Source organism: Coloeus monedula (assembly GCF_965178545.1).
Source record: "Coloeus monedula genome assembly, chromosome: 8".
Lineage (NCBI taxonomy): Eukaryota > Metazoa > Chordata > Aves > Passeriformes > Corvidae > Coloeus > Coloeus monedula.
Genome location: NC_138788.1, coordinates 1,879,696 through 1,906,079, shown reverse-complemented (window position 1 = coordinate 1,906,079; position 26,384 = coordinate 1,879,696). Strand labels below are relative to the sequence as shown.

At 44.4% G+C, this 26,384-nt stretch overlaps 1 protein-coding gene across 3 annotated transcripts in view; it reads left to right on the top strand.

Annotated features, from left to right (window-relative positions):
- PCDH15 (protocadherin related 15) overlaps nt 1-26,384 on the top strand; it is a gene marked incomplete at both ends in the record, with an annotated part of 282,257 nt that overhangs the window by 62,215 nt on the left and 193,658 nt on the right. For all 3 annotated transcript variants that reach the window (XM_082286268.1, XM_082286266.1, XM_082286267.1), the window contains 5 exons: nt 8,124-8,284; nt 11,528-11,683; nt 19,727-19,846; nt 21,355-21,465; nt 23,831-24,001. In XM_082286268.1, coding sequence (XP_082142394.1) covers nt 8,124-8,284; nt 11,528-11,683; nt 19,727-19,846; nt 21,355-21,465; nt 23,831-24,001 — 719 coding nt within the window. The remainder of the gene's footprint in view (nt 1-8,123; nt 8,285-11,527; nt 11,684-19,726; nt 19,847-21,354; nt 21,466-23,830; nt 24,002-26,384) is intronic.

Sequence of the window (26,384 nt, the reverse complement as noted above, 5' to 3'; positions counted from 1 at the left end):
AGTTCATTCCAGTTTTCAGCAGCGTTTTTTGGAGCTGTGTTTTTTGACCTGTAGTGGTTTGGTCTAAAATACTCATTACTGTTTATCTTCTGTGAGATAAGAATTAGGAGAAACGCAAAGCAGGCACCAAACTTGAAAGAATATAAAGAAGTTTATTAACAGACCTAAAAGAAGGGAAAAAAAAATCATACCACACCTTCAGAACTCTTCTCGTCCCCCCACCTTCCTCCCCTCTCCCACTGACAATGTAAAAAGACAACCCTTGAGATGTTCAATCTGTTTACCACTTCCATAACAACCTTGTTCAGTTCATTTAGGAAGAGGAGTCTCTCTTGCTCATGCTATGAAAGCATTATCACAACGAGACAGCCGCCTGGATTGGTTCTCTGCTCTCATGTGAGTCCCTTCCCATGACTTGCAGCTTTTCCTGCAACTGCTTTCGAGGGTCCACTCTTGAAGTTTTTTGGGGTACAATTTTAAGGTTGAGCCGTTCAGAAACAAAAGTTCTCTTCACCCATCTCTGGGAGCATTTCATCTCTAAGAACAGAGGCCCTTCTCCTTCCCTGGGAGCAAAGGGTCCTCCTCATCTTCATCTTTAGGACTATCTCTGGGAGCATCTCTAGGAACTGAGGTCTTCTCCTTTTCCATTTGGAGCAAAAGTCCTCATTGCTTCCATCTCTCCCTGTCCAAACTTCTCATGAAATTACAGCTGCATCAGCATCTGCCTATCTCAGCGCAGGTGCTTTTGCTTACGAGCTGAACACTCCACCCCCCATATCTTCATGAAATTACAGCAGGTACTCTGATATATCATAGCTTCACAACAGAATTTCAGCTCTAAGCATCTCCTCTTTCTTCTCCCTCAGGTTTTCAGCTCTTTACAGCACTAAAAAGGTTGATCTCACCTAGGCCTTGCAGCTGGAATGTCGCTTATTTCTGTTGGTCACATGATCTTTGCCAGACAGCAGGGCAGCTTCAGCTGAATCTTGGCTGCACTGGAAAGGGGGAGCCGGGCCGCTCCAGCTGCCCACAGCAGGGCTGTGGGGGGGTTCCACGGGTGGAACAGGGCCCATCTGCTCCAGGATGGCTGTGGCCTGGCCTGGCCTGGTCTGAGCAGGGCCTGGGCCGGGCCTGCTCGGGGCCTGCACCCACCTGTCCCAGTGCCGGAAAAGAGACAGAGACTCTGCCTCAGGGTTCTGTTCTTAAGTGTGGATCACAGAAGTGGTCACAACTTGAAGTGGCTTAAAGAATTGTTCATATTAAACTGGCCAGCTGATAGGTTCTGTCAGGTCACAGAGGAAGCTGTAAGCACCCCTTTGCAAGAACATCACTTCCGGGACTATGCTTGCTAACCCACGACAGACCTCTGGGTGTGAATTTCTGTCCCGCTTAAGGACATTTTGCAGATGCTGGGGGTTGCAGTTTCTGGTTTAAACCTGCCCCATTTGGACTCAGTAGGACAGGTTGGAGCTGTGGTTTTGGTGCATTCAACCCATGAATTTGAGGAAAAGTTTGGGAAAAGGAATCCCAAAGTTAGCAAAGGTGAACATACATTTAAAGGAAAGTGCTTGGGCTTTTGAGAGGAGCGGATTTCAGTTAGATGGACAAAAAAAACCTGGATAAAATTGGGTTTGCTTTGGCTTGGGACCTATTTAGCAGACAAAGAGTAAATACAACATTTATTAACATAGCCTTAATAAAAGCAACCAGGTCTGAAATAGAACTGAGATGGAGTTTGTGATACTATATTTAAATGGGAAGACTTGGATATCCCTGGGAGCATGGCTCCTTTTAAGTGCAAATCATTCTGGTTGCAGGTACCAAGCTCCATAATCAATGTACATAATCAGAGCATTTGTGTTCCCAGGAGCTCAGCCCTGCCTGGGAATATGCACAAACTTCATTAATATACATATTTTTTCCCCAAAGTACCAAAATAAACTCTGGAGTTGTCATTAGGGGAAGGTGTGAGGAGATTACTCTCAGGAGTGAAAACTGGTTGTAGAATTGGGTGCTGTGGCAAGAACCATCCCTTGCTTTGGGGTGAGCATCATCCCATAAGGTGGAATTGTGTAAAGTTTCATGATCCCAAGCTCCTTTGTGCTCCAAGGTTTCCCTGTACTGGTTCTCCCTCATCTCTGAGTGTTTCCTTCCCCAGTGTTCCATAATATGTTGGTTAAAGGGTGGACTCGATGATCTTTTCCAACCTTAATGATTCCATGTGGATGGAAGTAAAACTTGCTGAGGTTTCTGCTCTGTCTTAAAATAACAGGACCATAGAATAAAGACCCATCCGTCCATTCAGCTGGATCCAAGAAGATGTTTTCCTCTTCCAAGGAGGTTTTGTCTGGTGCCTGAAGACATCCAGTGCTGAAGGTCCCCTCTTTTTAGGGTCTCGTGGTTTTTCCCGGATTTTCATGAGGACCTGGATGTTTGACTCTTATCCCAGTGCCTGAATCCAGGGCTACCATCTCGGAGCCCTTTCCAGTCTCTGACCAGTTTGGGTGGTTATTTGCATTGCTTTTAGATGAGGACACAAACCTGGGTTTGCTCCTGGTTTTGCTGCACAGCAACATTTTCCTTTTTCACTTGGACTTGAGGCATTCTGAAAGCATTTTCCCTCATTGGCTGACCTTGATGAAATGCAGGGATGACTCCTGGGATCATTCCCTGGGATCATTCCCTAGGATCATTCGGGGATGATGCTGGTTTTCTTTTCTCCACAAAGGAGTTTTGCCAAGTACAGGAAAAATTCACATGAAGCTTGCTTTTGCTGATGTGCTTGTAGACTCAGTCAAATAGACTGATTTGGAAGATCCCACAAGGATCATCCAGTCCAACACTTGGCCCTGCCCAGGACACGCCAACAATCCCAGCCAGAGCTCTGTCCAAACGCTCCTGCAGCTCTGGCAGCCTCGGGGCCGTGCCCATTCCCTGGGGAGCCTGGGCAGTGCCCAGCACCCTGTGGGTGGTCAAGCTGACTTGACCAACAGCTGTGGCACTGCAGGAAGTTTCCATAATTCCTGAAACTCCCTCCCTGGAAAGCCTGACTCAGAGCGGTTGCATTGGGCCTGTTTATACAGAACCTTGCTGTTGTTGTGTCCTGAAAATCCTAAATCACCTTCAAGAGCTGCTGTTGCCAAGGTCTTCTGGGAAGGGAGAGAAGAAACAAAAGGAAGGCTGGAATAGCCTGGGGAGGTGTTATCTCACCACTGACTGTAGGATGTGCATTTTTATTACTTCTTTGCTGTCTGGTACAAAGAGGAATATTTTCTTCTTGAAATACTCCCAGAAATTTTAGCTTGTGTATTTTTTTTTCTTGAGAGCCTTCCCATTGTGTGTGGGGTGCTTTAATAAAGTACCAGTTTTGTTCATGGCCGGTTTTTGTGTCTGGTATGAGAGCACCGACCTGGGAATGTTTTTTATCAAGAGCCAGCCGGTTTTTGTGTAGGTAATGGACAATCTTATGTCAACCCTATCAATCTGTTTCTGGTCCCATTGGCTAAACTAAAAACCAAAAGAGAAACCCTTTTTCAAAATTTTATTTCAGGGGATGTTTTTCTCTTGTGGGGTTGCCAGGGACTCGACCAATCAATACCAATGTTGAGCATCTTCCAACTGATCAATTTTTATCCATTTAGTTTTTGTCATTGGCTGCACCTTATTGTACCAAGAGGTCTGTAAGACTTCATCAGCAGCCTGCTGGGTAGATGAGCAGGGTTAATGTTGCTGCCTTCTCAGTGTGTGAGCTTTCAAAACCTCTTGAAGAAGAGCCTGTGAAGTTTGTAAATGCCTCAAACATACCTTTTTTTCACCTGTAAAGCCAGTAAGAGGATGGACAAGGTTATTCTGGAGCCAAGGAGCATGCGGAGGAGGGAGATAGAATTCAATTTGAGGTCTGGATCTGTCCTGAGCACCCAGGACACCAGGTTAGGTGGGTCTTTGGGCTGATCTTGGACAGGAATTTGCATATTTTGTTTTAATTATGAAGAAGGATGCAATTTTTTCATCCTAAAAGCAATCCTTTGTAAATTATGTTTTACAGAGCTTGGATTTTGAGTAGCAATTCAGCGTAAACAGGTTTTGGAGAGAAGGGTTGCATTTATCTTCTGTATCATTCAGAGTTAGAACATGTTCAAAAGTGTTTGGAAATGTTAAGGAAAACAGAAAATATTCCCAGAAGGAGAAGTTTTTGAAGACTGAAATTGAGAAAATGATCCCCTGGAGGGGGAACCTCAGTTCTCCCATCTCCTGCAGATTCATTTTGCTTTTCCACTTGGAATGCAGAGTATTTCTGGATATCTAAAGACTTCACAGGCCACAGCCCAATCCCATAAATACATTCCTGTGTTGCAAGAATAGATCTAAATGCAGAGAAAAGCCTCGTTTGATGTTTAGAGACTTTTCAGTGACATTGGTCCCTTCCAACCCAAACCACTTCATGATTCAATAAGGTTTATTCCCAGAGCAGTCATAATTCCCTCACACTTTAGAAAAGGGCTCTGCCAAAACATCCAACTATAATAATCCCAGGGTGTGTCAAAATCATTCAGGAAGTGACTCCTCACTGAGCACTGCCAGGCTCCTGTCTTTAGCAGAGCATGACCAGCAAATCCCACATTTCGTGGCTTTTGCACCTGAGTCTGGTGCCCTCCCTTTAGAATGTTCACCTGAGACTGGGCTGTAAAATCAAAACCTTCCCTTTTATTTCAGCCTAATGAAGATTTCCAGCTCCTGGATTCCTCTCAGGGAAACAGTCTGGTGTAGGACAATTGTTAAAATGCTTAAAGCACTTTGTAGTTTTTGGCTTTCTTGTCCTCTTTTGCAGCCGTTTTTGAATAATTGCAACAAGCTCAGAAAAATGATGTTACCTCTGACAATAAAAAGAGCTTTCCTCTCTTGTCCAGCTTATTGGGTTCTGCCCTGTGCTGGCCCTGCTGAGGGACCTCAGGGCTGTGTCCAGTTCTGGGCCCTCCCGGCCAGAGAGCCCTGGAGGGGCTGGAGCGTGTCCAGGGCAGGGAATGGAGCTGGGAACGGAGCTGGAGCCCCAGGAGGGGCTGAGGGAGCTGGGAAAGGGGCTGAGCCTGGAGCAAAGGAGGCTCAGGGGGGACCTTGTGGCTCTGCACAAGTCCCTGACAGGAGGGGGCAGCCGGGGGGGTCGGGCTCTGCTGCCAGGGAACAGGGACAGGACAAGGGGAAACGGCCTCAGGCTGGGCCAGGGGAGGCTCAGCTTGGACAGCAGCAGGAATTTCCCCATGGAAAGGGAGCTCAGGCCTTGGCAGGGGCTGCCCAGGGAGCTTTGGAGTGCCCATGCCTGGAGGTGTCCAAGGAAGGGCTGGAGGTGGCACTCAGTGCTCTGGGCTGGGGACAAGGTGGGCATCGGGCACAGCTTGGACTCCATGGGCTGGGAGGGCTTTTCCAGCCTCAGGGATCCTGGGATTCTGTGATTGAGTTTTTTCTTGTGCAAGAAAATTGCAAAGCAAATTTTCTGTAAACTCATTTTATCAGTGAGTTACAAATATCATGGGACAGGTTTGCTTTAGTGCTGTCTTTTATGGACAAACTGGTGACACAGACATATCAGATTTATCATTTGGAGGTTCCCTCCCTGGCATTTTAGGCCAAGGAGAGAGGCAGGAAGGAATTACAGATATGTAAGGGGGAAAGGAAAAGGCCTCTGAAATATCAGAGACTTCTTAAACTAGAAAAATAAGACTTTAAGAATGGGTACTAAAAGGCTAATTTGCAAACTGCTGTCCCTCAGAGAGAGAGTAGGGGTGCCTCATGAATATCTGAGGAAAACCCAGCCCATTTTTAAGAAGAAAAGAATCTCTGGATCAAACCAAAGCAAACAGAAGTGCTTCGTGAAACCAAGCAGAGAGTGAAGCAGAGCAGAGTCCAACAAAATGCAGAATCAAAGCAGTGAGGTCAATGAAGTGATGGTGGCTGACTACAGACTATGAAATTCATCATCACAGATTTTAAGTTGCTTAGATATTTTTATAAGTATCTATACTTATAGATTACCAGCCCTTCTTTGCGTCATCATTGAGGCCCAGTAACGAGGGCTGGTGGATTTTATAGATTTGAGAGGAATTGTTGAGTAGACATGAACACTTGGAAGTGTCACGGGGTTGGAAATGAGCTGAGTTTTCCTGGTGAAATCCTCTTTGTGTTAAAACCGGTCCTGGTCTCCCAAAAGCTGCCAGGCCAAGCTCGTGGGCCAGAGTACAACTGTACAGATGTTACTGACCAGGAAATTGTGACAAGAGCCATAAAACACCTGGATAAAAACAATGTTTCTCACGTGGCAAAAAAGTTGTTGCTCCTTGAACTTGAAACCAGTCTTTGGTGCAAAGTTTGGCAGTTTTATTCCCAGATATTTGGCAATTTTTTTTCCTTTCATCTCTGTTGTGTCAGAAAAAAAGTAGTTTCAAAATAAATGATTGAAAAGACCTTACTGTGGTGTTTTCCACCACAGGACTTCAAACCAGTTTGCTGGGGTTAAGATCAGTGATTATTTTACTGTTTTAGCCAAAGAAGCATCAGCCCATCTTGGGCCACTCCTCTTGGGTGAATATTTTTATACAGAGTCGCTGTTATAAAGTGAAGGTGTAAAGAAACTTCATGCTACACTTTGGAATAAATTATTTGGGCCCTTAATAACAGGAGGTTACATGATAAATATTTTAACCTAATTTAAATGTTCTGCAGCTACTGACATTCACAGGTTTTCTTCCTAACTGCTGGTGAACTTCCACAAAGATGATTCCTTTTTGTATTTTGGTGCAAAGCGAACTGGGGAGTGTTAATTTTGCAGGGAAATGAAATTTCAGAGGAGTGGTTATAAATGCTGTGCATGCAAATCTGAGGCACTGGAGGACAACACTCAGGGTGGTTTGTAATGCTTGACATTTGGGAAGTGAGTTGGGAGTGTTTTCCACAGGAAATTTGGCACATTGTGGGGGCAGTGAGCTGACTGCTAAAAGCAAGGCTTGACTGGCAGGATGGGACAAGGTGGTCTCTCATGAGACCCCACCCAGAATTCTGTGCACTGTTCTGCATAAGAAGGACATGGAATTCTTGGAGCAGGTCCAGAGGAGGCCATGGAGTTGCTGAGGGGACGGGAGCACCTCCCCTCTGGAGCCAGGCTGGGAGAGCTGGGGCTGCTCAGCCGGGAGAGGAGAAGGTTGTGTGGAGAGCTCACAGCTCCTTCCAGGGTCTGAAGGGATACAGGGAAACTGGAGAGGGACCCTGCAGCAGGAACTGGAGGGACAGGACAAGGGGGAATGAATGGGTTCAGACTGAAAGAAGGAAAATTTAGGTTACATACATGGAAGGAATTCTTTGCTGTGGCGGTGGTGACACCCTGGCACAGGGGGCCCAGAGAAGCTGGGGCTGCCCCTGGATCCCTGGCAGTGTCCAAGGCCAGGTTGGACAGGGCTTGGAGCAGCCTGGGACAGTGGGAGGTGTCCCTGCCGATTGCAGGGGGTGGAATTTTGGATCTTGAAGGTCCCTTCCAACCCAAACCATTCTGGGATCCTGTGATTCCATGAAAAGACCCACGTTGAGAGCTGGCTGCTCCTCTCAGTACCCTCTTTGTCTTGTGGCTGTAGTCTTCACATCCTTGTGCTGCAATTCAGTTTCTGTTGCAGAGCAGCTCCAGGTAGAAAGCCTCTTTTTTCCTGGAGAGCTTTATGTAACTCTGCTTTTTTCTCCCCATCATCACCTTGATGTGTCGCTCTCACTGCAGAAAATTTATTCCTGGTTTGGTTGTTATTTCTGTGCTTTCATTTGTTCAAGGTGAGATTGGGAGATGATTGCTCAATGAAGAAAAAGCTCATCTTATTAAGGAGATAGCTGGATGTGATGGTTCTCATTGTCAATTTAAATCATTGTGCATTGCAAGTGCTTCTTCTGGCATTGTCTGAAACAGCTGTGGTGTCAGAGGCAGTTTTTCATTACAGATAATAAGGTTCAGGCTCTTTAAACATCACTCAAAACGTAAAACACCACAAAGCTGAGGTAGAAACCAGCATTTTCAGTGTTGCAGTGGTTACAAAAATACATAAAAATGTGGATTCCCTAAAAATTCCTCCCCGGGGTGTTTAATGTCGTTGCAGGCACTATCCTGGTTGACAACATGCTGATCAAAGGGACAGCAGGAGGGCCTGACCCCACCATCGAGCTCTCCCTGAAGGACAATGTGGATTACTGGGTGATCCTGGACCCCATCAAGCAGACCTTGTACCTGAACAGCACCGGCCGGGTGCTGGACAGAGATGTAAGTTTGGGCTTGGTTTTCTCCCCAGAGACATTCATTTCTAATTAACCATACACACAAGTCCTGTTGGAATAGAATTCCTGCATCTGTCTTGTCCCCAGATGGATGTGAACAGAGTTAATCTGAGCCTCTTTTAGGATTTTTTGGGAGCACACAGGAACTTGACTGTAGTTTCAAATATTATTGTGGATGAACACAGCAACAAAGACCAAACAAATTGATGTGAGGGTTTTATATGCGACCTAACTTGACTCGTTTGTTGAATGAAATTTTGATTCTGGTTTGCTGACTGGAAGAAGTGCTGCTCACCCCGTGCCCTGTGACATTTATTAGCAGCCTGCTTTCCCTGTGTACACCGAATGATGAGATGTGAGAGAGGGCAAAGGAGTCGTGACTGCCACAATTCACTCACAAAACTTGGCACATTCCATTGAGAATGTGCTGCTTCAGATTCTTTTTTTAAGGCAGCCTAAAATTCCTTTGCTGTGCTCGTTCCTGATGGTGTTGAGGAAATATTGTCAGGGTAAGTTCAATTTTTATAAAAAGAAAGATGAAAAGCACAAAATAAATAGGAGTGTTCTCATCTAGGCTAATTTCATTGAAGAGAAAACACTCTTATTTCCTCACAGTGTTGCAACCTTGCAACAGAACCTGAAAGTAAAATTGACTTCCAAGTGCTTTAGTCAATATGGCAAGAAGGCTGTAAAACTCAGGGGTTCGCCTTGGAGTGCAGGGGAGTTTGTTTTGTATTAGCTTGATTGATTAATTTGTCTTCTCCATGTGTTTTGAGAGAAATTCATAAGTACCAAAAACAACATGCAAATTTCTCCTCATTTGTCATTTGCTGGTGAAAGGCACTGATTGAATTCGGTTGTTCTTAATTTCATTTTAATTCACAAACTGTTTTCCCATGCAAAGCACAAAGCTTGGCAGAGTGGTCATGGTGGCAGAAGACTTCCTGGGAAAGAGTTGGCACTTCCTCCCATGCCAGTCAGCAGCTGCTGGAGTACCTTTGGCCTCTCAGGTCTGATTTAAGCCAGAGCAAAAAATTAGAGCCTGGAATGGGAGGCAAGGCTGGAGAACCACTCTTAAGACATGTAGTGTCCATCCTTATCACCCCACACCCATCCACAGGGAGTTAGGAACCAAAATCCCTGTTGGATCAATGCTAATTATTCCTTTCAAAGACATTTATTGACAATTTTTTGTCACCTTGATGTGAATCGAAGTCGATGCTTTACCCAAAGAACCTTGTCAGATTATTTGAGTTTCAATATTAGTCACAGTCTAAACCAATTCCCATTATTGTGCATTCCCAGACATTTTACAGGGATGTTCTTTGCCAGAAGTAGACCCAAGTCCCCAGGAAACAAGGGAAGTGTATACATTTCTTAATTAAATACAGGTAATAATGTGTTTACATTGGTATTTAAGGTAGTGCTTCCTCATTTTTCACTATGAACTGGAACTCTTGTTATCCCTAATGCTGTGTCAAATCATCCATCTGTGGCTGTTTAAGTTTGTTGGGCTATGAGAAGAAAATCTGGGCTCTAAAGTGGTTTTGATTTTGGGCATAATGCCCCCTGTGCCTCTTTCACCTGGCCTCAGGGAACTGCTGTCACTCACAACCCAAAGAAAAGGAGAACAACCCTCAAAACCCCCAGGGACCGAATAAAAATATGAAATGTGTGTCATGGGCTTCCTTTGTAGGGCTCTTTCGGGGACATGGGTTAGTGCTGGCTCCATGGTCTTGGAAGTCTTTTCCAGCCTTATGGATTCTCCTAAAGGATATTTCCAGCCTTCAGAACCAGAGCTGTGCTAGCCCAGCACCACAGAACCATTCAGTGGGAGGGGGTCTCTTTTGTTAACAAAAAACCCCTACCTATTTTCCTCATCTTTCAACTTCAATCCGTGTGAAACTTTGCAGCACCAATGAAATTGGGAGTTTCATTAAGTTGAACCTTTAGATTCAATTTTTTATTACAGAACAAAAATTGGAGTTTCTGATTCACAAATGATCACATTCCATATATCTGGATACTCTTCTCATTTTTCTTTCCCTGCTGATTCAGTCAGCCTGATCCTGTCCTGTTTTTATTTATGGCCTTCCTTGACAGCAAATCTTCCTAGATTCCATTGATTGTTACTAGGAATGGCAGTGTGTTTTCCAAATAAAATCAGATAAAAGGAAAATTCCAGACTTTTCTTGCAAAACTTTAAGTACTTAGGAAGAAAGACCAGTGATAAATCAGAACTGAAGGTCCAGGGAGCTGCTGAAAGGTGCTGGGATGGTTTGTTCCTCGTTTCACAAACAATTTGTGCCATTGCTTATTTCCATATTTTCGTAAATCCAGAATATCAAATATTTATCAAATAGCTGTCATTTCAAATAATTATATTACTCTTGGGCTTGGTTAGTAAATCCAGATACACTCAGTAGTAGCTGCAGCTTATTAAAGGCAGCCTAAAAACTCTTGGATTGTACTCAGATGGGCACTAAAAGCCATTCCAGCCTGAATTTCTTTGTCCATTCATCAGTTTGGGAGTTATTTTTCTTTGAGCATTGCTGTGTTCACTGCAGTGAGAACAACAGGATTGTCTGCACTGAAAGTTGTTTCTGAATTATTTACAAATGTAAGTGGTAGCAAATGTGATTTATTTTGGACTTGACCTTTTAATTCAAGACAAGAAAGAAACAAGGGCTTTGGGATGAGTCCTGAGGAGGCCGCGGAGATGCTCCCGGGGCTGGAGCCCCTCTGCTCTGCAGCCAGGCTGGGGGAGCGGGGGGTGCTCACCTGGAGAGGAGAAGGCTCCAGGGAGAGCTCAGAGCCCCTTGCAGGGCCTAAAGGGGCTCCAGGAGAGCTGGAGAGGGACTGGGGACAAGGGGTGGAGGGACAGGACACAGGGAATGGCTTCCCAGTGCCAGAGGGCAGGGATGGATGGGATATTGGGAAGGAATTGTTCCCTGGCAGGGTGGGCAGGCCCTGGCACAGGGTGCCCAGAGCAGCTGGGGCTGCCCCTGGATCCCTGGCAGTGCCCAAGGCCAGGCTGGACACTGGGGCTTGGAGCAGCCTGGGACAGTGGAAGGTGTCCCTGCCCATGGCAGGGAGTGGAATTAGGTGACCCTTAATGTCCCTTCCAACCCAAACTCTGGGATCCGATGAATTCCAATAACGATGAGCCAAAGGCTCAAACAAGAGGCATTTTCTGGGTCCCTTTGTCACAACCCCTTTGCCCTTGCAGCCGCCAGTGTCCATCCAGTCCATCGTGGTGCAGGTGCAGTGTGTGAACAAGAAGGTCGGCACCGTCATCAACCACGAGGTGCGGATCGTGGTGCGGGACCGCAACGACAACTCCCCGCAGTTCCAGCAGCAGCGCTACCACGTGGCCGTCAACGAGGTCAGAGCTGCCTGATTCTCCTCCTTCTCCTTTGGGGGGGTCGCTGTAAATTCCAGCTGCTAGTGCCTCTCCTTTGAAAACCCCAAAAATCCGGTTGTTTTCAATCCCTGGTATTTGTGCCAATCCAGAAAAGCTCATCACTTCAGCAGGGTTCAGTTGTCGGAATCAAATCCTGCTTTTCTGTAAGGAATACAAGGACCAGCACATTCTTCACCAGGAATATTGCAGAAAACACCCAAATCTTAAGCAGTGTCTTCATGAAAGGAGCATTGATTTCTGTTAAATTAAAGCACTTTTAACAACAAACCTGGAAGTAAAACAAATGTATGCATGAAGAAAAGAAAGTAAAAAAACCAGTTTAAAAAGTTTATTAGCACTATTGAATCTTGGCAAAGTGCAGATTGCTGTTGCTCTGTATTAAGTGATTCCTGTGAAATGAATTATTTTATTTTATATTATTTATTATGTTCTATTTTTTTTAATAGAGAGCTGTGGATTGGACTTCACTGTGTTGTTTGAAGGAAAAAAAAATCATTTCTTTCTTGAGCTGGCACAGCTTCATTTCACTTTCCAGTGAAGTTTTTCATTCATCTTTTCATTTTCGCCCAGTTAAGGACAGAATAGTCTGCCAATAAGCAATACAAAAAATCTGTGTTTTCAGGGTTAGCATCTCAGGGCTTTAGTAATGAGTAGAAACAGGGACTTACATGAACTAATGAAATATGTAGGCTGAAAATATGTGGAACATGGAAAGGTGGGTCAGTTTTGTGCAGGTGAAGTTGGAAAGAAGTAGAGTTATATTTAAAAAACAAATTATGTTAAATATGCAGCCTGGTGGGGTTTGGTTTGAGGGGTGGGGGTTTGTGAAAGAGCATGACTGCTTTGATTTTAATAGAATTGATTTGAAGAAATTTCCTATTTTGTTGTGTTTTGGAGATTCAGCTTTTCAATGTGTCCTTGTGTTGTGTATGCCCTCCGTGACCACACGTGCAGGACAGCTCATTGCCTGGGGAAAAGGGTGGGACATTGATGAGTTTGGGCCTAATTAACCCAAAAGCGTGGAGGAAAAACTCCCCAAGTCCACACGTTATGTTGGACCTGCAACTGAGATAAGGATAAACAGCTTTTTCAAACTTCCTGGTTTTAAATTAAAAACATTTCCCTTCAGACAAAGTTTTGGCAACCCAGGTGCCCATGTGACTTCCCACTGGAATTTGGGAGCACCAGGAAAGTCCTCCATGGGCTTGCACGTGGCTTTCAAACTGGCCTTTATGTGGCAGTGGAATTTCTCTGGTTTTACAGAGCCAGTGCAGGAATGTTTCTGGTCTGGAGTAAAGGAAGCATCAACACCAGTCTGAAGTGCTTGTGTGGGTTTTGCTGCAGGGCCCAGATCACTTCCAAAACCTGCATCATTTCTGCAGTAAAACTGAAGGCTGGGAGTGTGGCAGTGCTAAGAAAACAAGGATTTTCCCTGATTAGGGAGAAGTCCCAAAGGCAGAGTGCAAAATGCACCACTCCCAATTATTTGTGTTCAGAAATTGAGCAACGTTCTGAGGACACTGAGCATTTATTGGAATTATTGCTGGGCAAAATGCACTGTTGCTCTTTCCACCAGCTGCACACTGATTTAATTAATTTCTTCCTTTCATTTTATCTCTTTTCCACGGATAACATCTGACATGGCACCACTGTGCCCTTGAGCAGCACCCAGTGAGTTCATGCTCTCATTAATTAATTAACAAAAAAAATAATTCACAAAACATCTTAGACTCTCTCAAAGGTTTTAATGAGTGATTAAATGTTTTAATGCTCGTTTATTTTGCTCATAATTGGTGCTGCCTCTGGTGAATTTAGCAATAGGAATGCACTGGGATGAAAGGTTCATGGTTAATTTTCACTTCTGTTCTCAGGTTGCTTGTAAACCAAAAAGTACAGAAATTCCTCTTACCTAAGGAACATGAAACAACTCCAAGGAGAAGTAGATTTTATTACACTTTGGAGCAATGGGATGGTTTTTACGTCCAGTTGTCTTTATATTCAAACTGTCCCCAGCATATTAAGATGAGTTTGTCATCAATAGAAAAGCTGCAGCAGAGAAGCTGAGGGTAGTTGCAAACAGCACCATAAATCCCGGGTTCACACGTGGTTTCCATTTGCACAGAAAAAGACATGGTTTAAAAGTAAGCCTGGGTTTTTCCAGAAGGCTTAGAATGAGATGGATGTGGTAGAGTAGTGTCTGTTTAGCTTTATACCAAAAGGATATTAGTATCTTGATTTTTATCCTTGGTTGGGATCGCTCTGTCCTGAGTTAGACTAAAAGCTCCCCTAATTCAGGGTGTTTCCTTTGCCAGTGCCCTGGCAGATGCTCAAAGAAAAGCACAAGGACTGGGAAAAATGCAGCGGTGCTTGCCTGATGAGTTACCTGTAGAATCCTGTATGGAGCAGCTCCAGACCAATTTTGCCTTTCCCAGTTGCTCATGGACATGGATATGCTGGTTCCTCCTTTCCTTCCTTACTCCAGGTGTTTTGTAGCCTTTTTTTCCAGCATCTTGTGCCATAATTTCTCACTCTACTGCTTTGGACATCTTCATCTGGACCCTCAGAACCCTGAGACATCTCAAGACATAAAGAGCATCTGTGGAATATTCTGCCCATTGTGCAATGATTCTTAGGGATTTAAGTGTTTCCTTCCATCATTCCCAAACTTGTACCTGTAGAAGACCCTTGGGTGAAGGTGATCCCAAATTAAAATGTGCAGAGAAATTCATGTGAGTGGTTTGAAAATGTGGCTTTTGCTGCTAAGAATCAAAATCATCATTACATGTTTATTGAGGAAATACTTTTTTTCAGGATTTTACTTCTTCTGTTAAAAGTATGGACGTGTCCCATGGACCTGGGCTTGTCCTCGTTAGGGTTGATGGAGGCTGGAAGGTTTGCTGGATGAGGTGGCTTAGCTGGGAGTGGCAGTGCTGGAATTCGTATGAAGTTACAAATGAAACTGATTTTTTTCAAGTCTTAGTTGAAAACAGAGTTTCTGTTTCCCCCCCGTTTAGGAGCGAGTTTTCCTTTTCCCTTCCTAAGGCTTTTACAAGTCCAAGTATCTCAGCCAACTCCAACTGTCTCCAAAGCATTAGGAGTCTCCTCATGGAAGTGAAAACAAGTGAAGGTTGATGTCACCATTTTTATGATAATGAGAAATCCTCTGCAGAGTTATTCCCTTGGGGTTTTTGCGTGAGGTATTTTTATTTACATGAAAATATCCCATCGTAACTCAGTTAGGAAAAACTCCTGACAGTGACATTAGCCTGGGGCTAAATTTGACTGTATTGGTGGCTTGAAGATTTGAGTAATTGCTGTATTAAACCAAAGTTCTGCAGCTGGGTTAAAATTCTCAAGAATTATGCAGCTCAGTTAATATTCCACAGGCAAATCTGTAACATTGCCACAAGGGGTTTGAATTTATGGAGCCTAATACAGGGATTAGGAAGTAAAATCTTGTACTGCTGAGGCCCAGTGGTGGTGTCTGTGTTTTGTGTTAAACACAACTTATCTGCATCATTTTTATCTGAGCTAAATGCAGCTCCAGTTCTGCATTGCCTGGGCTTTATCAAACTGACTTTCTTTGGTCTTAGTTTTTCACTTTCCTGAGTCCTACAGGGAAGGTCAGGGGCATTTAATAATAGGTTCTGTTTGGAAGTGGAGTTGGAGTCCCTGGAACACTGTTGAAGTCAGTATTTATTAAATGTACATTACCTTAGAGCTGCTTGCAACCCAAAATTTTAGGATTGGTTTGTTTATTGGCTTTGGGGCTTTTTTTTTCTCTCCCTTAATTTGGCAGAGATGGGAATCCTTTGCAAAATAAGTGCTCTTCTTGAACTTCAGTCATCTCAAAACTTTGGGTTTGGGCTGTTGAGAATTAGAACTTGTGCTGAATTTTCATTTCTTGTGGTGTAATTATTCCTGTCTTTTTCCTTGTGGTATCAAAATAATTAATCTCTGCAGGTAGACATCATCAAAAGAGCGTTAGCTCAGGATGATTAACTGTAAATCTCACTTTGCTCTGCTCTTTGGGGCCACTCTGAAAAAAACGTTCATTTTTAACTTTGTAAATAGGCAATAATAGGGAAATTTATTTTCCAAATGTTTTATGGAAGAGCTGAACGTTCCTGTCTGCATTTTGACTTCTAATAGCCATTAATCACACTGAAGGAAGTTTTTAAGCGTTACAGCTGTAGACTGTGGAAGAAGAAGATTTATTGTGTGCATCTCCTCTCTATTTGTTTAATTGCGTTCTCTTTGGAATCTTCCTTGTTTCTTGTCATCATGGTTCTTTTCCACTGGATTGAGTTCCCACGGAGATGATTATCCTCAGGCTGTTGCCGACACTCCTGGAATTGTTTCTTCGCAATTCCTAATGTTTTGTTTTGCATGAGGTAAAAAACGCTCAGTGTGGTTAAACCCTTTGATGCACAACTTCAGGCCCTTTCCCTAGGAGATGCCAAAGGTTCCTATGGAGAAACAAATTTCCACTCTTTCAGTAAAGGAATTTTTCCCAATATCCAAGCTGAGCCTGCCCTGGCCCAGCCTGAGGCCGTTTCCCCTTGTCCTGTCCCTGTTCCCTGGCAGCAGAGCCCGACCCCCCCGGCTGCCCCCTCCTGTCAGGGACTTGTGCAGAGCCACAAGGTCCCCCCTGAGCCTCCTTTGCTCCAGGCTAAAGTTGCATTTTATTAGGGGAACTGAGTTCCTCCTTGTTTTTCCAACAAGGAAATGACAGCAGTGTCTCAGAAATCCTTCACAAACTGTGGGAAAATGTATTATGGCTGGCTGATGGGAAATACCAGAGTTAAAATCAGCACCATGCTGAGATCTCTGTGTACAAATTTTGTGTGGCTTGGATTGCTGAGGGCCTCTCCCACGTGATTGGAAATGGATTTGAAGTATCAAGTTAAGAGCTCATCTGAGTTTTTCTAAAGGCTGCAGGAGATCAGGCTGGAAATTACAGAATCACAGAATATCCTGAGCTGGGAGGGACCCACCAGGATCATCCAGTCCAACCCCTGGCCCTGCCAAGACACCTCAACAGTCGCACCCTGGGCATCCCTGAGAGCGGTGTCCAAACACTCCTGGAGCTCTGGCATGAAGGAGTGGAGAGGATTTTTTTCCCCTGTGTTCTTTTCTAGTATCATTTGTGTTGCATGAAAGAAAACTTAGATAAAATGGAAACGTGTGTGTCCTGAAGCTCTGCACATCTGCAGTCAGTTTTTCTGGGTGTAATCCATCAAATGCAAGACTTTAGCTTTTGACTTTTACTGTTAGAGCATGGAATTGGAGTTCTGGTGTTTACTGATGTGTCATTTTTGCAGCTGTCTCCTTTGTTATCACTTAATAATGTGCTTTGCAGTGCTGGAGCCTTTTTATGTTGGCCACTATTTATTGGCACCCTGTCAGAACGGGCAGGTGGGAGCTGTGCCAGCAGCTCCAGGGTGTCTGTCAGCTCCTGGGTGGGACAGCATTTTTACAATATTTAATAGTGTTAAATATAAGTTGGTTTGGTTTTTTGTTTTCATATGGGACATCATCTGCAGTAAAGTGTCCATCTCTGGGATTCCCAACGCAAGAAATACATGGATCTGTTGGAGTGAGTCCAGAGGAGGCCATGGAGGGGCTGGAGCCCCTCTGCTCTGAATCCAGACTGGGGGAGCTGGGGGTGCTCACCTGGAGAAGAGAAGGCTCCAGGGAGAGGTCAGAGCCCCTTGCAGGGCCTCAAGGGGCTCCAGGAGAGCTGGAGAGGGACTGGGGACAAGGGGTGGAGGGCCAGGACACAGGGAATGGCTTCCCAGTGCCAGAGGGCAGGGATGGATGGGAGATTGGGAAGGAATTGTTCCCTGGCAGGGTGGGCAGGCCCTGGCACAGGGTGCCCAGAGCAGCTGGGGCTGCCCCTGGATCCCTGGCAGTGCCCAAGGCCAGGCTGGACATTGGGGCTTGGAGCAGCCTGGGACAGTGGAAGGTGTCCCTGCCCGTGGCAGGGGGTGGAATTAGGTGACCCTTAATTCCCTTCCAGCTCAAACTTTTCTGGGGTTCTACATGTCTGATGTCTCCAGAGCTGCTCCTCTCGGCTCCATCTGGGAGCACAGGACTTTTTCCTGTTTGGGCAGCAGAAACCTGGGAGATTTCCATCACAGGCCACCCCATGACCAGCCAGGACAGTGCCTGGCTATTTCCAGTAATGGGACTATTGTCTAAGCAGGGATTAATTGGTTAAAGTCTCTTATTTCAAGTTACAGAGTGTCAGTGCCCAGGCAGGGCCTGAGGGGTCTCTGTCAGGAGAGGTGGAAGCTGCCCTGCACTGAGGGATCCACAGGCTCCAGCACTGGGAACATCCCAGCCCTCAGCCAGCCCCATGGTGCCTCAGGAAAATGGGGTTAAGAGAGGAGAAAACACAGTTAAGAAAGGGGAAAATGGGGTTAAGAGAGGGGAAAACACCATGTGGCAGCAAGGAATGAGGAGAAAATAGTGAGGACAAGAGGAGCTGGGAGTTAAGAAGTGATGCTGAGCCTGGACCAGAGGGCTGGGATGGGGGACAGTGCTGGCTTGGGTCCCTCCATCCCCATCCCAGTGAATTTGTTGCTGGCAGGATGTTAAGTCAATGCTCCCCATGGCCTCTGTCCTGCATGTGTGTGCAGTGGGTGCCTGGTCCTCCTGTTTTCCCCCAGGAGCATTGGATTTTCCTCTCCTGAGCTGCTGAGGAGGCTGCACGGAGGTGCCTGAGTGGGTGTCAAGGAGCAGCCCATCTGCAGGGAAAAGCCCCTGCCAGCCCTCCTGGAACTTTTCCCAGCTGGTTTTCAGGTTACTTTGGTCTTCTGTCCCCTTCTCCCCTGCACATCCCAACCCATGAGGGTGCAGTCAACTTCCTACACCCACATGTGGCACTTCTGCTGCCTGTTCTGGGAGCAGATAAGTCAAGTTTGTAGCAAAACATGAACATAAAGAGTTGTGGTGTAAGTGTGGATAGTGGTGGGATTGTAAATTAAACCCCACTTGTTTTACCATAAAAAGGCTTCGAATTGGTGGTTTTTATTTCAAAGATTCAGTATTCTCAGCCCTGAAAATGTTTCCCAGAGAACCATGACACCCTTAATTAGCAGCTTTATAAATACAGGAACTCTGAGTGCAGGAGGAAATGGGGACTTAAGTCTTTGCTTTATTGTGAGCACTACAAAATAGGAACGTGAAATAACATCCACATCTGTACCACATGCTGGGATGACTCTGTCGTTTGCCCCCTGCTCTTTTTGCAGCATTTCAAACTTTTTTAGGCCCTCTAGGTTTAAATATGTGCAGCAACTTCATGTAAATTCTGGACAAAAGAAGAGGGTCCACTGGGACTCTGAGAATTTAGGGGCCACAAATTTGGGGGTGATGGGAGCAGCAGGGAGCAAGGGTTGTGCTGAATCCACGAGTGTTTGTTGTTTTTGCACTTTCAGGTTGATTACTCACAAAGTTTCCTGAATATTAAAATTCAGAAACGATGACTCCCAAGAAATCTTCTGTCCTTGCTCTCAATGGGCCTTGATTTTGTGCTATTTATCTGCACGAGGATAATTATAAATGGATTCATTTTCAAAACATCATTTAATGGGTATTCAATTGCTGCCAACACAATATTGGAGCAACAGAATCACTCTTGTGTTTGTTCAAAGCCATGAAGCTCTCTGGGTGTTTGTGTTTGCACGTAACAATATTAATCTGGCTCTGTTCACGTTGCCATGAAGACTCTGTCAAATAAGTTCTGTTTACATTTGCAGCTCATCCTTGTTTTCCTTCCTGAGTCTGAAAAAGGAACTTTCATTGGGTTTAATCTATATTTATTTCATGGGTTCTTTCAGTTTTTTAAAGACTGTTTTTCTCATCTTTGTCTTTTTTTTTTTTTTAAAATGAATTTCTCCCTTGATGCATTATAGACCAGAGCTAGGGGGGAAAATAAGGTTAAAATAAACCTTAAGACCTTAAGGTTTTAATGGGTGTCTCTTGCTGTTCTTGCAGTTGACTCCAGTTGGAACAACCATCTTCACAGGATTTTCTGGAAACAATGGTGCTATTGACATTGATGATGGTCCCAATGGCCAAATAGAATACGTCATCCAGTACAATCCGAATGACAAGGTACAGCCATTCCGGCTTTTTTCCCTCCATGTTTATCTGTATTTATCTATTTATACATTTATATATTTATATGTTTATATAGTTGTAAAATAGTTTTATATAGTTATATATAAATATATAAATATAGTTGTATATATTTGTATTTATATGTATATTTATATTTATATTTATATGACATGAAGTAGCAAATGAACGGGAGGTTGCTGTTGGACATAAAGAAATGTTTTCTTTCATGTCGAGTATCCTCTCTGCCTATGAGCCCTGTAACGACAGATGAATTTCCCTTCTCTCTCATTGCCTCGCTGTCAGCAGCTGGATTATTTCACTTCCATTAATGCCCAGAGAAGTTGTGTCTATCCCATCCCTGGAAGTGTCCAATGCCAGGACAGTGGAAGGTGTCCCTGCTCATGGCAGGGGTGGGACTTGACGGGATTTAAGATCTCTTCCAACCCAAACCATTCTGGGGTTCCATGATTTCTGTTTGGCCTCAGTATAAATCTCCTAATTGATTTTTTTCCCCCCTCGGTGGGAACTATGAATATTTTATCTCAAAGGATGAGTTCCAAACTCTGACTGTGTCCAGTTATTTATTAGTCTGGGATGCACTTCCCAATCCTGTTTTCCTGCCCACCATGGATACCTGCATCTAACACTCATTCTCATTTATTTGCTGAAAAACAATAATAACAAAAATATATTAAAAAAATAAAATTTACAATTTTAGCAGTTGCTTAGACTTTTAGAGGAAAACGGCCTTGTTATGTGATGTAAAGAAATAATATTCCTGTGTCCCTCTGCTGTGTTTGGAATCTTGTATTGCTGTTGCCTGTTCAAAATACTTAAATATTAACTATCTCCTACATTGGGAGATTGAAGCATGGAAAGATGGGGTTTTTTTAAATGAGATTAATTTGATAATGAAATTGCAATTGGATCTCAGGTCAGAAATTTGTGCCCTCCTGCCAGTTGTTGCCCCAGCTATGTCAGCTGAGTCTGTGGGAGCAAATACACGGAACAAATTGAATTTCGCCTGATTTAACACCTGCGTTTACCCTGAAATGTGAATTACCTCGTGTAGGAACATATGCATGAACTGGTACCTAAATGTTGATGCTCTCTGCTTGTTTAGCACTTCATTGCCCTCATGAAAAGCAGAATAAAGATCAGATAAGTACAATGATGTGGATTTCTTATCTCTACCACTTGAGCATTTGTTCTGAACTCAGGATGGCAAGGGGGAGAGAAGCAGAGTAGTCAAGACTTTTGTGGTTGGAAGTAGCCATGGATATGTAAAGAATCCAGGAGAATTCTGTTCAGTACACACTAATTTTTGTGGGGCTCTTCAGGAGGAAATTGGGTGGGGAGAAAACATAGAAAGCTTTATAATCTCTGATCTGAAGAGCAGATGCGGTCTTGGAATTCCAGCCAAGGGATCATCCCCTTGTGGCCCAGCTACAACACAACTTCGAGGCATGTTCAATTTTATTGTGTTGTTTTCTCGTTTTCAGACCTCCAACAGGACCTTTGATATTCCTCTCACTTTGTCTGGAGCAGTAGTTCTGAGGGAAAGACTAAATTACGAAGAAAAGACTCGTTATTTTGTCATTGTTCAAGCAAATGTGAGTATAAATCTCTTGAAGGCCATTTATGCCCCGATTTAGGTGCGGGTTTTGTTTCCTTCCCATGGAAAGGCAGAGCCTTGCTGAAATGCCAGCTCTGATAAATCCTCTTCTGCTGAAGATCTAATTTAAGATTTATCCAGGCTGTTGAAAGCTCAGGCATATTATTAGTGGTTAAAAAAGCTTGCTCAGAGTGTGACAAGCAAACCTTTTTGGCACAAGGAGCAACTTGCAAATTTGCAGCGCAGCCCAGGCAGAAAAGTGCAGCCTTGTGGCAGTAAATGTCCATTTTCCAGCAAAGCTGGCGAGGCTAATTTGCACTCAGATGAGTTTAACAGACACAGTTTCATTGAATCCTTCAGGTCTGAAATGCATTTTGTTATAAAGAGGTGATTTTTCCTTCAAGTCATATCACAAGTGTGCGGAGAGTGGATACGCGCATTTTCCAGAGTGGCTGGCAGTGGAGAGCACGCATTGAGAAGAAAAGTGATGTATAAACTGTATCTCAGATATCTGTCATCAGAGTGGGGCTTTGGTGCCCTTGAGGGCTGTGAAAGCTTTTTTTCTCTTTTTGTCCTTCTGATAACAACTGAAATGAAAACTTGTCCTCCGTTGTTTATGGCTGTTGTAATACATCTTCGTTCGTGGGAAATGATATTTGCTCTGAAGCAACAGACGATCCTGAATTCACACCTTCACATTCCTGACATCTCTCTGGCACAGAAGTGCAGATACATTTTGCAGTCTCTTTTCTTACATATTTTGTGGCACGTTCAGCATTCTCTCAGCAACAGCCAGGCTCTGGGTGTGGCTCAATGCTCCTTGCCCCTGTGCCCTGCTCAGATGAGACCCCACCTGCAGAGCTGCCCCAGCCCTGGGGCCCAGCACAGGAGGGACCTGGAGCTGCTGGAGAGAGTCCAGAGGAGGCTCCAGGATGAGCAGAGGGATGGAGCAGCTCTGCTGGGAGGAAAGGCTGGGAGAGCTGGGATTGTTCAGCCTGGAGAGGAGAAGCTTTGGGGTGACCTCATCGTGGCCTTCCAGGGCCTGAAGGAGCCAACAAGAAACATGGAAAGATACTCTTCACAAAGGGATGGAGGGACAGGACACAGGGAATGTGTGCCCCCAGAGGGCAAGGATAGATAGGATATTGGGAAGGAATCGTTCCCTGGCAGGGTGGGCAGGCCCTGGCACAGGGTGCCCAGAGCAGCTGGGGCTGCCCCTGGATCCCTGGCAGTGTCCAAGGCCAGGCTGGACATTGGGGCTTGGAGCAGCCTGGGACAGTGGGAGGTGTCCCTGCCCATGGCAGGGGTGGCACTGGGTGGGCTTTAAGGTCCCTTCCAACCCAAACCATTCTGGGATTCCATAACCCCACAGGCTGCACTGAATTCTCTCTGTTGTGTGCACTGTGCAGTCGCATTCCTGTGATTACATTATCAGTGCTTTGTTGTCCTTGCATCCTGGGATACTTCTGGAAATTAATTACTCTGTATCTGCTTTGATCCAGAATGTCTCAGAGGCACTTACTGGAGGAATGGAGAAATGGTTTAGTTGTTGATGAAGGCTGCTCCTTGTAGCTGGAATTATTTTTCATCAGTGACCGTGAAGAAAGCTGAATGCAGAAATTCCCACATTTACTCTAAAAGTGAAGCTGGTGCAAGAACTGAGTGGACTGCAAAATAGGAAAAAAAAATACGTGTCCAATCCAATTTAGAGCAATGGACTCCCCATCTTACATAGATGGATGATGTTAAACAGCATAAATAAGAACAAATTTAAAAATTGATCTTTTTTCTGTCAGTGTTAAATTAGGTTAGGAGGGCGAGATTTAATTCATGGCCCATATTCCCCTCCCAAGATTTTAGTTCTGCGAAAGAAAGCTCATGCAGCAGTTCCTCTGTGAAAATGGGAATATTTTTGAACGTTTTAAACAAAATATTGGCTACTCATGGTGTTTCTTCACTAAATAAAGGAAGAAGGAAGAGGTGAACTGTTGCTAATGCGTACTTTGGGTAAAAGCACAACAATTTCTGATTACGAATAAGGCACGGGGCCTTTTTATTGTCTACAAATGTGCTGTATTATTATAGTTTTAGTCCTATAGTTTTCCCAAACTGTATTATTTCTGAGTGATTGATGTCTTGCAGTATTTCTTCACTTTTTCTCTTAATTTTACTTGTGAGCCTTTCAGGTGTAGCTCTGAGGCTGAAGTTCCTGCAATTACTCCTAGCACATGGATAATTCTGCTGCTTATATGTTTTATCCTTAGCTTTGCTTAAAACCTTTTGGGAGATTCTTTTCTGGAGATTCCTTTCAGGAGATTCTGAGTACAGGAAGTCTCACCAGCTGGACCTGGTTTGCTCCACAGGACCGAGCCCAAAACCTGAACGAGCGGAGGACGAGCACGACCACCCTGACCGTGGACGTGCTCGACGGGGACGATTTGGGACCAATGTTCCTTCCCTGTGTGCTGGTGAACAACACCCGGGACTGCAGACCCCTCACCTACCAAGCCAGCCTGCCAGAGCTGACGGATCCTGTAAGTCCTCTGGGATTTTTCCAGGTTTTATCTGTTTGCCTGTCATCTTGTCCCGTGGGCACAGCTGGGAGCTGGAACTAAAAGGTCACCTCTGTTTAATGCCGTGTTTTGTGTGCCAAGCAAGAGGAAACCAAGGTAAGATGCATGTGGGAATAATGGTGAAATTCCAGCTCGGATGCAGTGCCAGACTGCTCGTTGGCTGCAAGAGCTGAGTCTTGAAATTTGGTAAATTTTGGAATTGCCTTTCCTGATCTGTCCGTTTTTCACTCTCAAAATATCCCCAGGAAGGGAGGGGACTCGACGTTATTCCATTGAGGGTTGTTATAAACCTTCAGAGAAAGATTTTTGGGAAGAGGAAGCATTAGTCACTGACCCCTGAAAGGATTTTTTGTTGCTATTATCAGCAACTCTTATTATTATTATTATTAGTTGCTATTATTATTTTATCCCATGTAGGTCCTTGTGCTAAGTCTGTCGGTTAATACATCCATGGGGTAGGGATAAAGGTGAGTGTGAGGCTCATTTCCCACTCCAGGAATCCCAAAATGAGGTGAGAACTTTATCATTTCTTGTTGCAACTTGGTGCCAGTTGCCATTCCTCACAGCAGAGCTGCTGCTTGGAGATGTGCGCCTCTGGTGGGTGAAACAGAAACAGGGATTGCTGAATTAATATTGATATGTGACCTTTGATTCATATATTTAAGGATATAAAAAGGCAGAACAGATTAAATCACCAGGTATTGCCCCACCTGATTAACTCTGACATTAGGATGACATTAAAATAATGTTAAGCTTTGACATTAAGGTTTTTAACTTCGCTTGCTCATCACAGCACACACTTTGTGTCCTGCTGCCTCCAGCCAGGGGCAGGTTGAGGCTGGAAGTGTGGCAATTCCTGTTCTTCCCTGCCTATTCTCCCTTCCTCTCCTGCGCCTCGCACTCTTTTCCTATCCCACACGTTGTGGTGTCTTACTTTGTGTGGCCTCAGGACTCCTGCTGCAATTATCCTTGGGATGGGTCAAGGGAAGGGAGACATGATCCATATTTAGCCTTGGAGTATTGATTTCCACGTCTTCCCCACACGCACTTCTGCACCTTGGTGTAGCTGACACCCTTGGTAGCTGTGTTGTGTTTGGGACTTGGTGAAGAACTGCTTTGACCTTAAATTCTGCTTTAATTTGCTGCGGGCTTGGTGGCATTTTAAGGAAAGGAGGCAGCTCCCTGTCCAGCTGAGCGTGGGGCCTCCTCAGGGTGTCCAGAGCACCCAGACCGTGCAGGATGAGGGAGTGTGACCCCATTTCACCTGCACAGATCTGTTACAATTCCCAGTGTGGGAGCAGATGAGGCAAGAATTATAAATAACCGGTGTTTTAATGGGGTTTTATCTGATTATCTGAAGGTAGAACACAAACCAGACAATTTTTGTGGTGATGCCTCTCAGACGGAGGATTCCAGCTCCGGCCCCGCTCCTGCCCTTGGCCAGGCACGTTCCTCACTGGAAGACAGAGCAGTGTCTGCCAGGGAGAGGGGCTGGGCCGGGAAAAATCTGACCTGGGATTTAGGTACTGAGCTGCAAAAGTCATTTATTTGAACATCCTGAGCTGCAGCGTGTTCAGGGGCAGCTGTTCTTGTTTGTTTTTTGGCTTTTCTTGTGTCAAACTGCTCCTGATCTATGAAAGGAGAACCTGGTTCTGCTGATGAACCACAAACCCTTTGCTGTTTATCTCTTTGCAGCACTTTTGATAAACCTAAGTGGAAGAAGTTATACCTTCAAGCTCAAATATTTACTTGGCTTTTAAGCAATAATTCCTTTGGAAGATATGGATGATACCTGGATTCAGCTAGGAAACATTTATATTACGTTTATCCTTTACCTTTTTATGTATTATATTTATTCTTTATTAACCTACTCCAAAGCTACAATTACCCTACTCCCTAGGCTAAAGGACTATTTTTACTTTAACACCATCTTTTTTTTTTTTTCTTTAATTTGCGTTTTAATTTTTCAATGAAGATGAGAAGGAATATTAATGAATGAGGAACAAAGTTGAAGTATGAGTTATTCAGAGGCAGTAGCTGGAAAGAGAAGTCCTGCTTTACTGGGCAAGATGTCTATTTAGCTGACCCCTAAAATAAAGCATTTCATGTCCCTGGGAAGAGTAATATTTTTTTGTCCAGTATAGTTAGAATCTATCCATGAATTTACTGAGGTAAAAAGTTGGGAATTAATTAATTAATTAATTGCTATTAGCTAAATTTCAGTTTCCAAGAAAGCCTGTGTTGGTTGTTGATTAGGTTTGGGGATTTCCGTTGTCGTCGTTACATTGCTTTATATTTATATTATATTTTAGTGTTTCTGTGTCTGATCAACTCTGGTAATTCA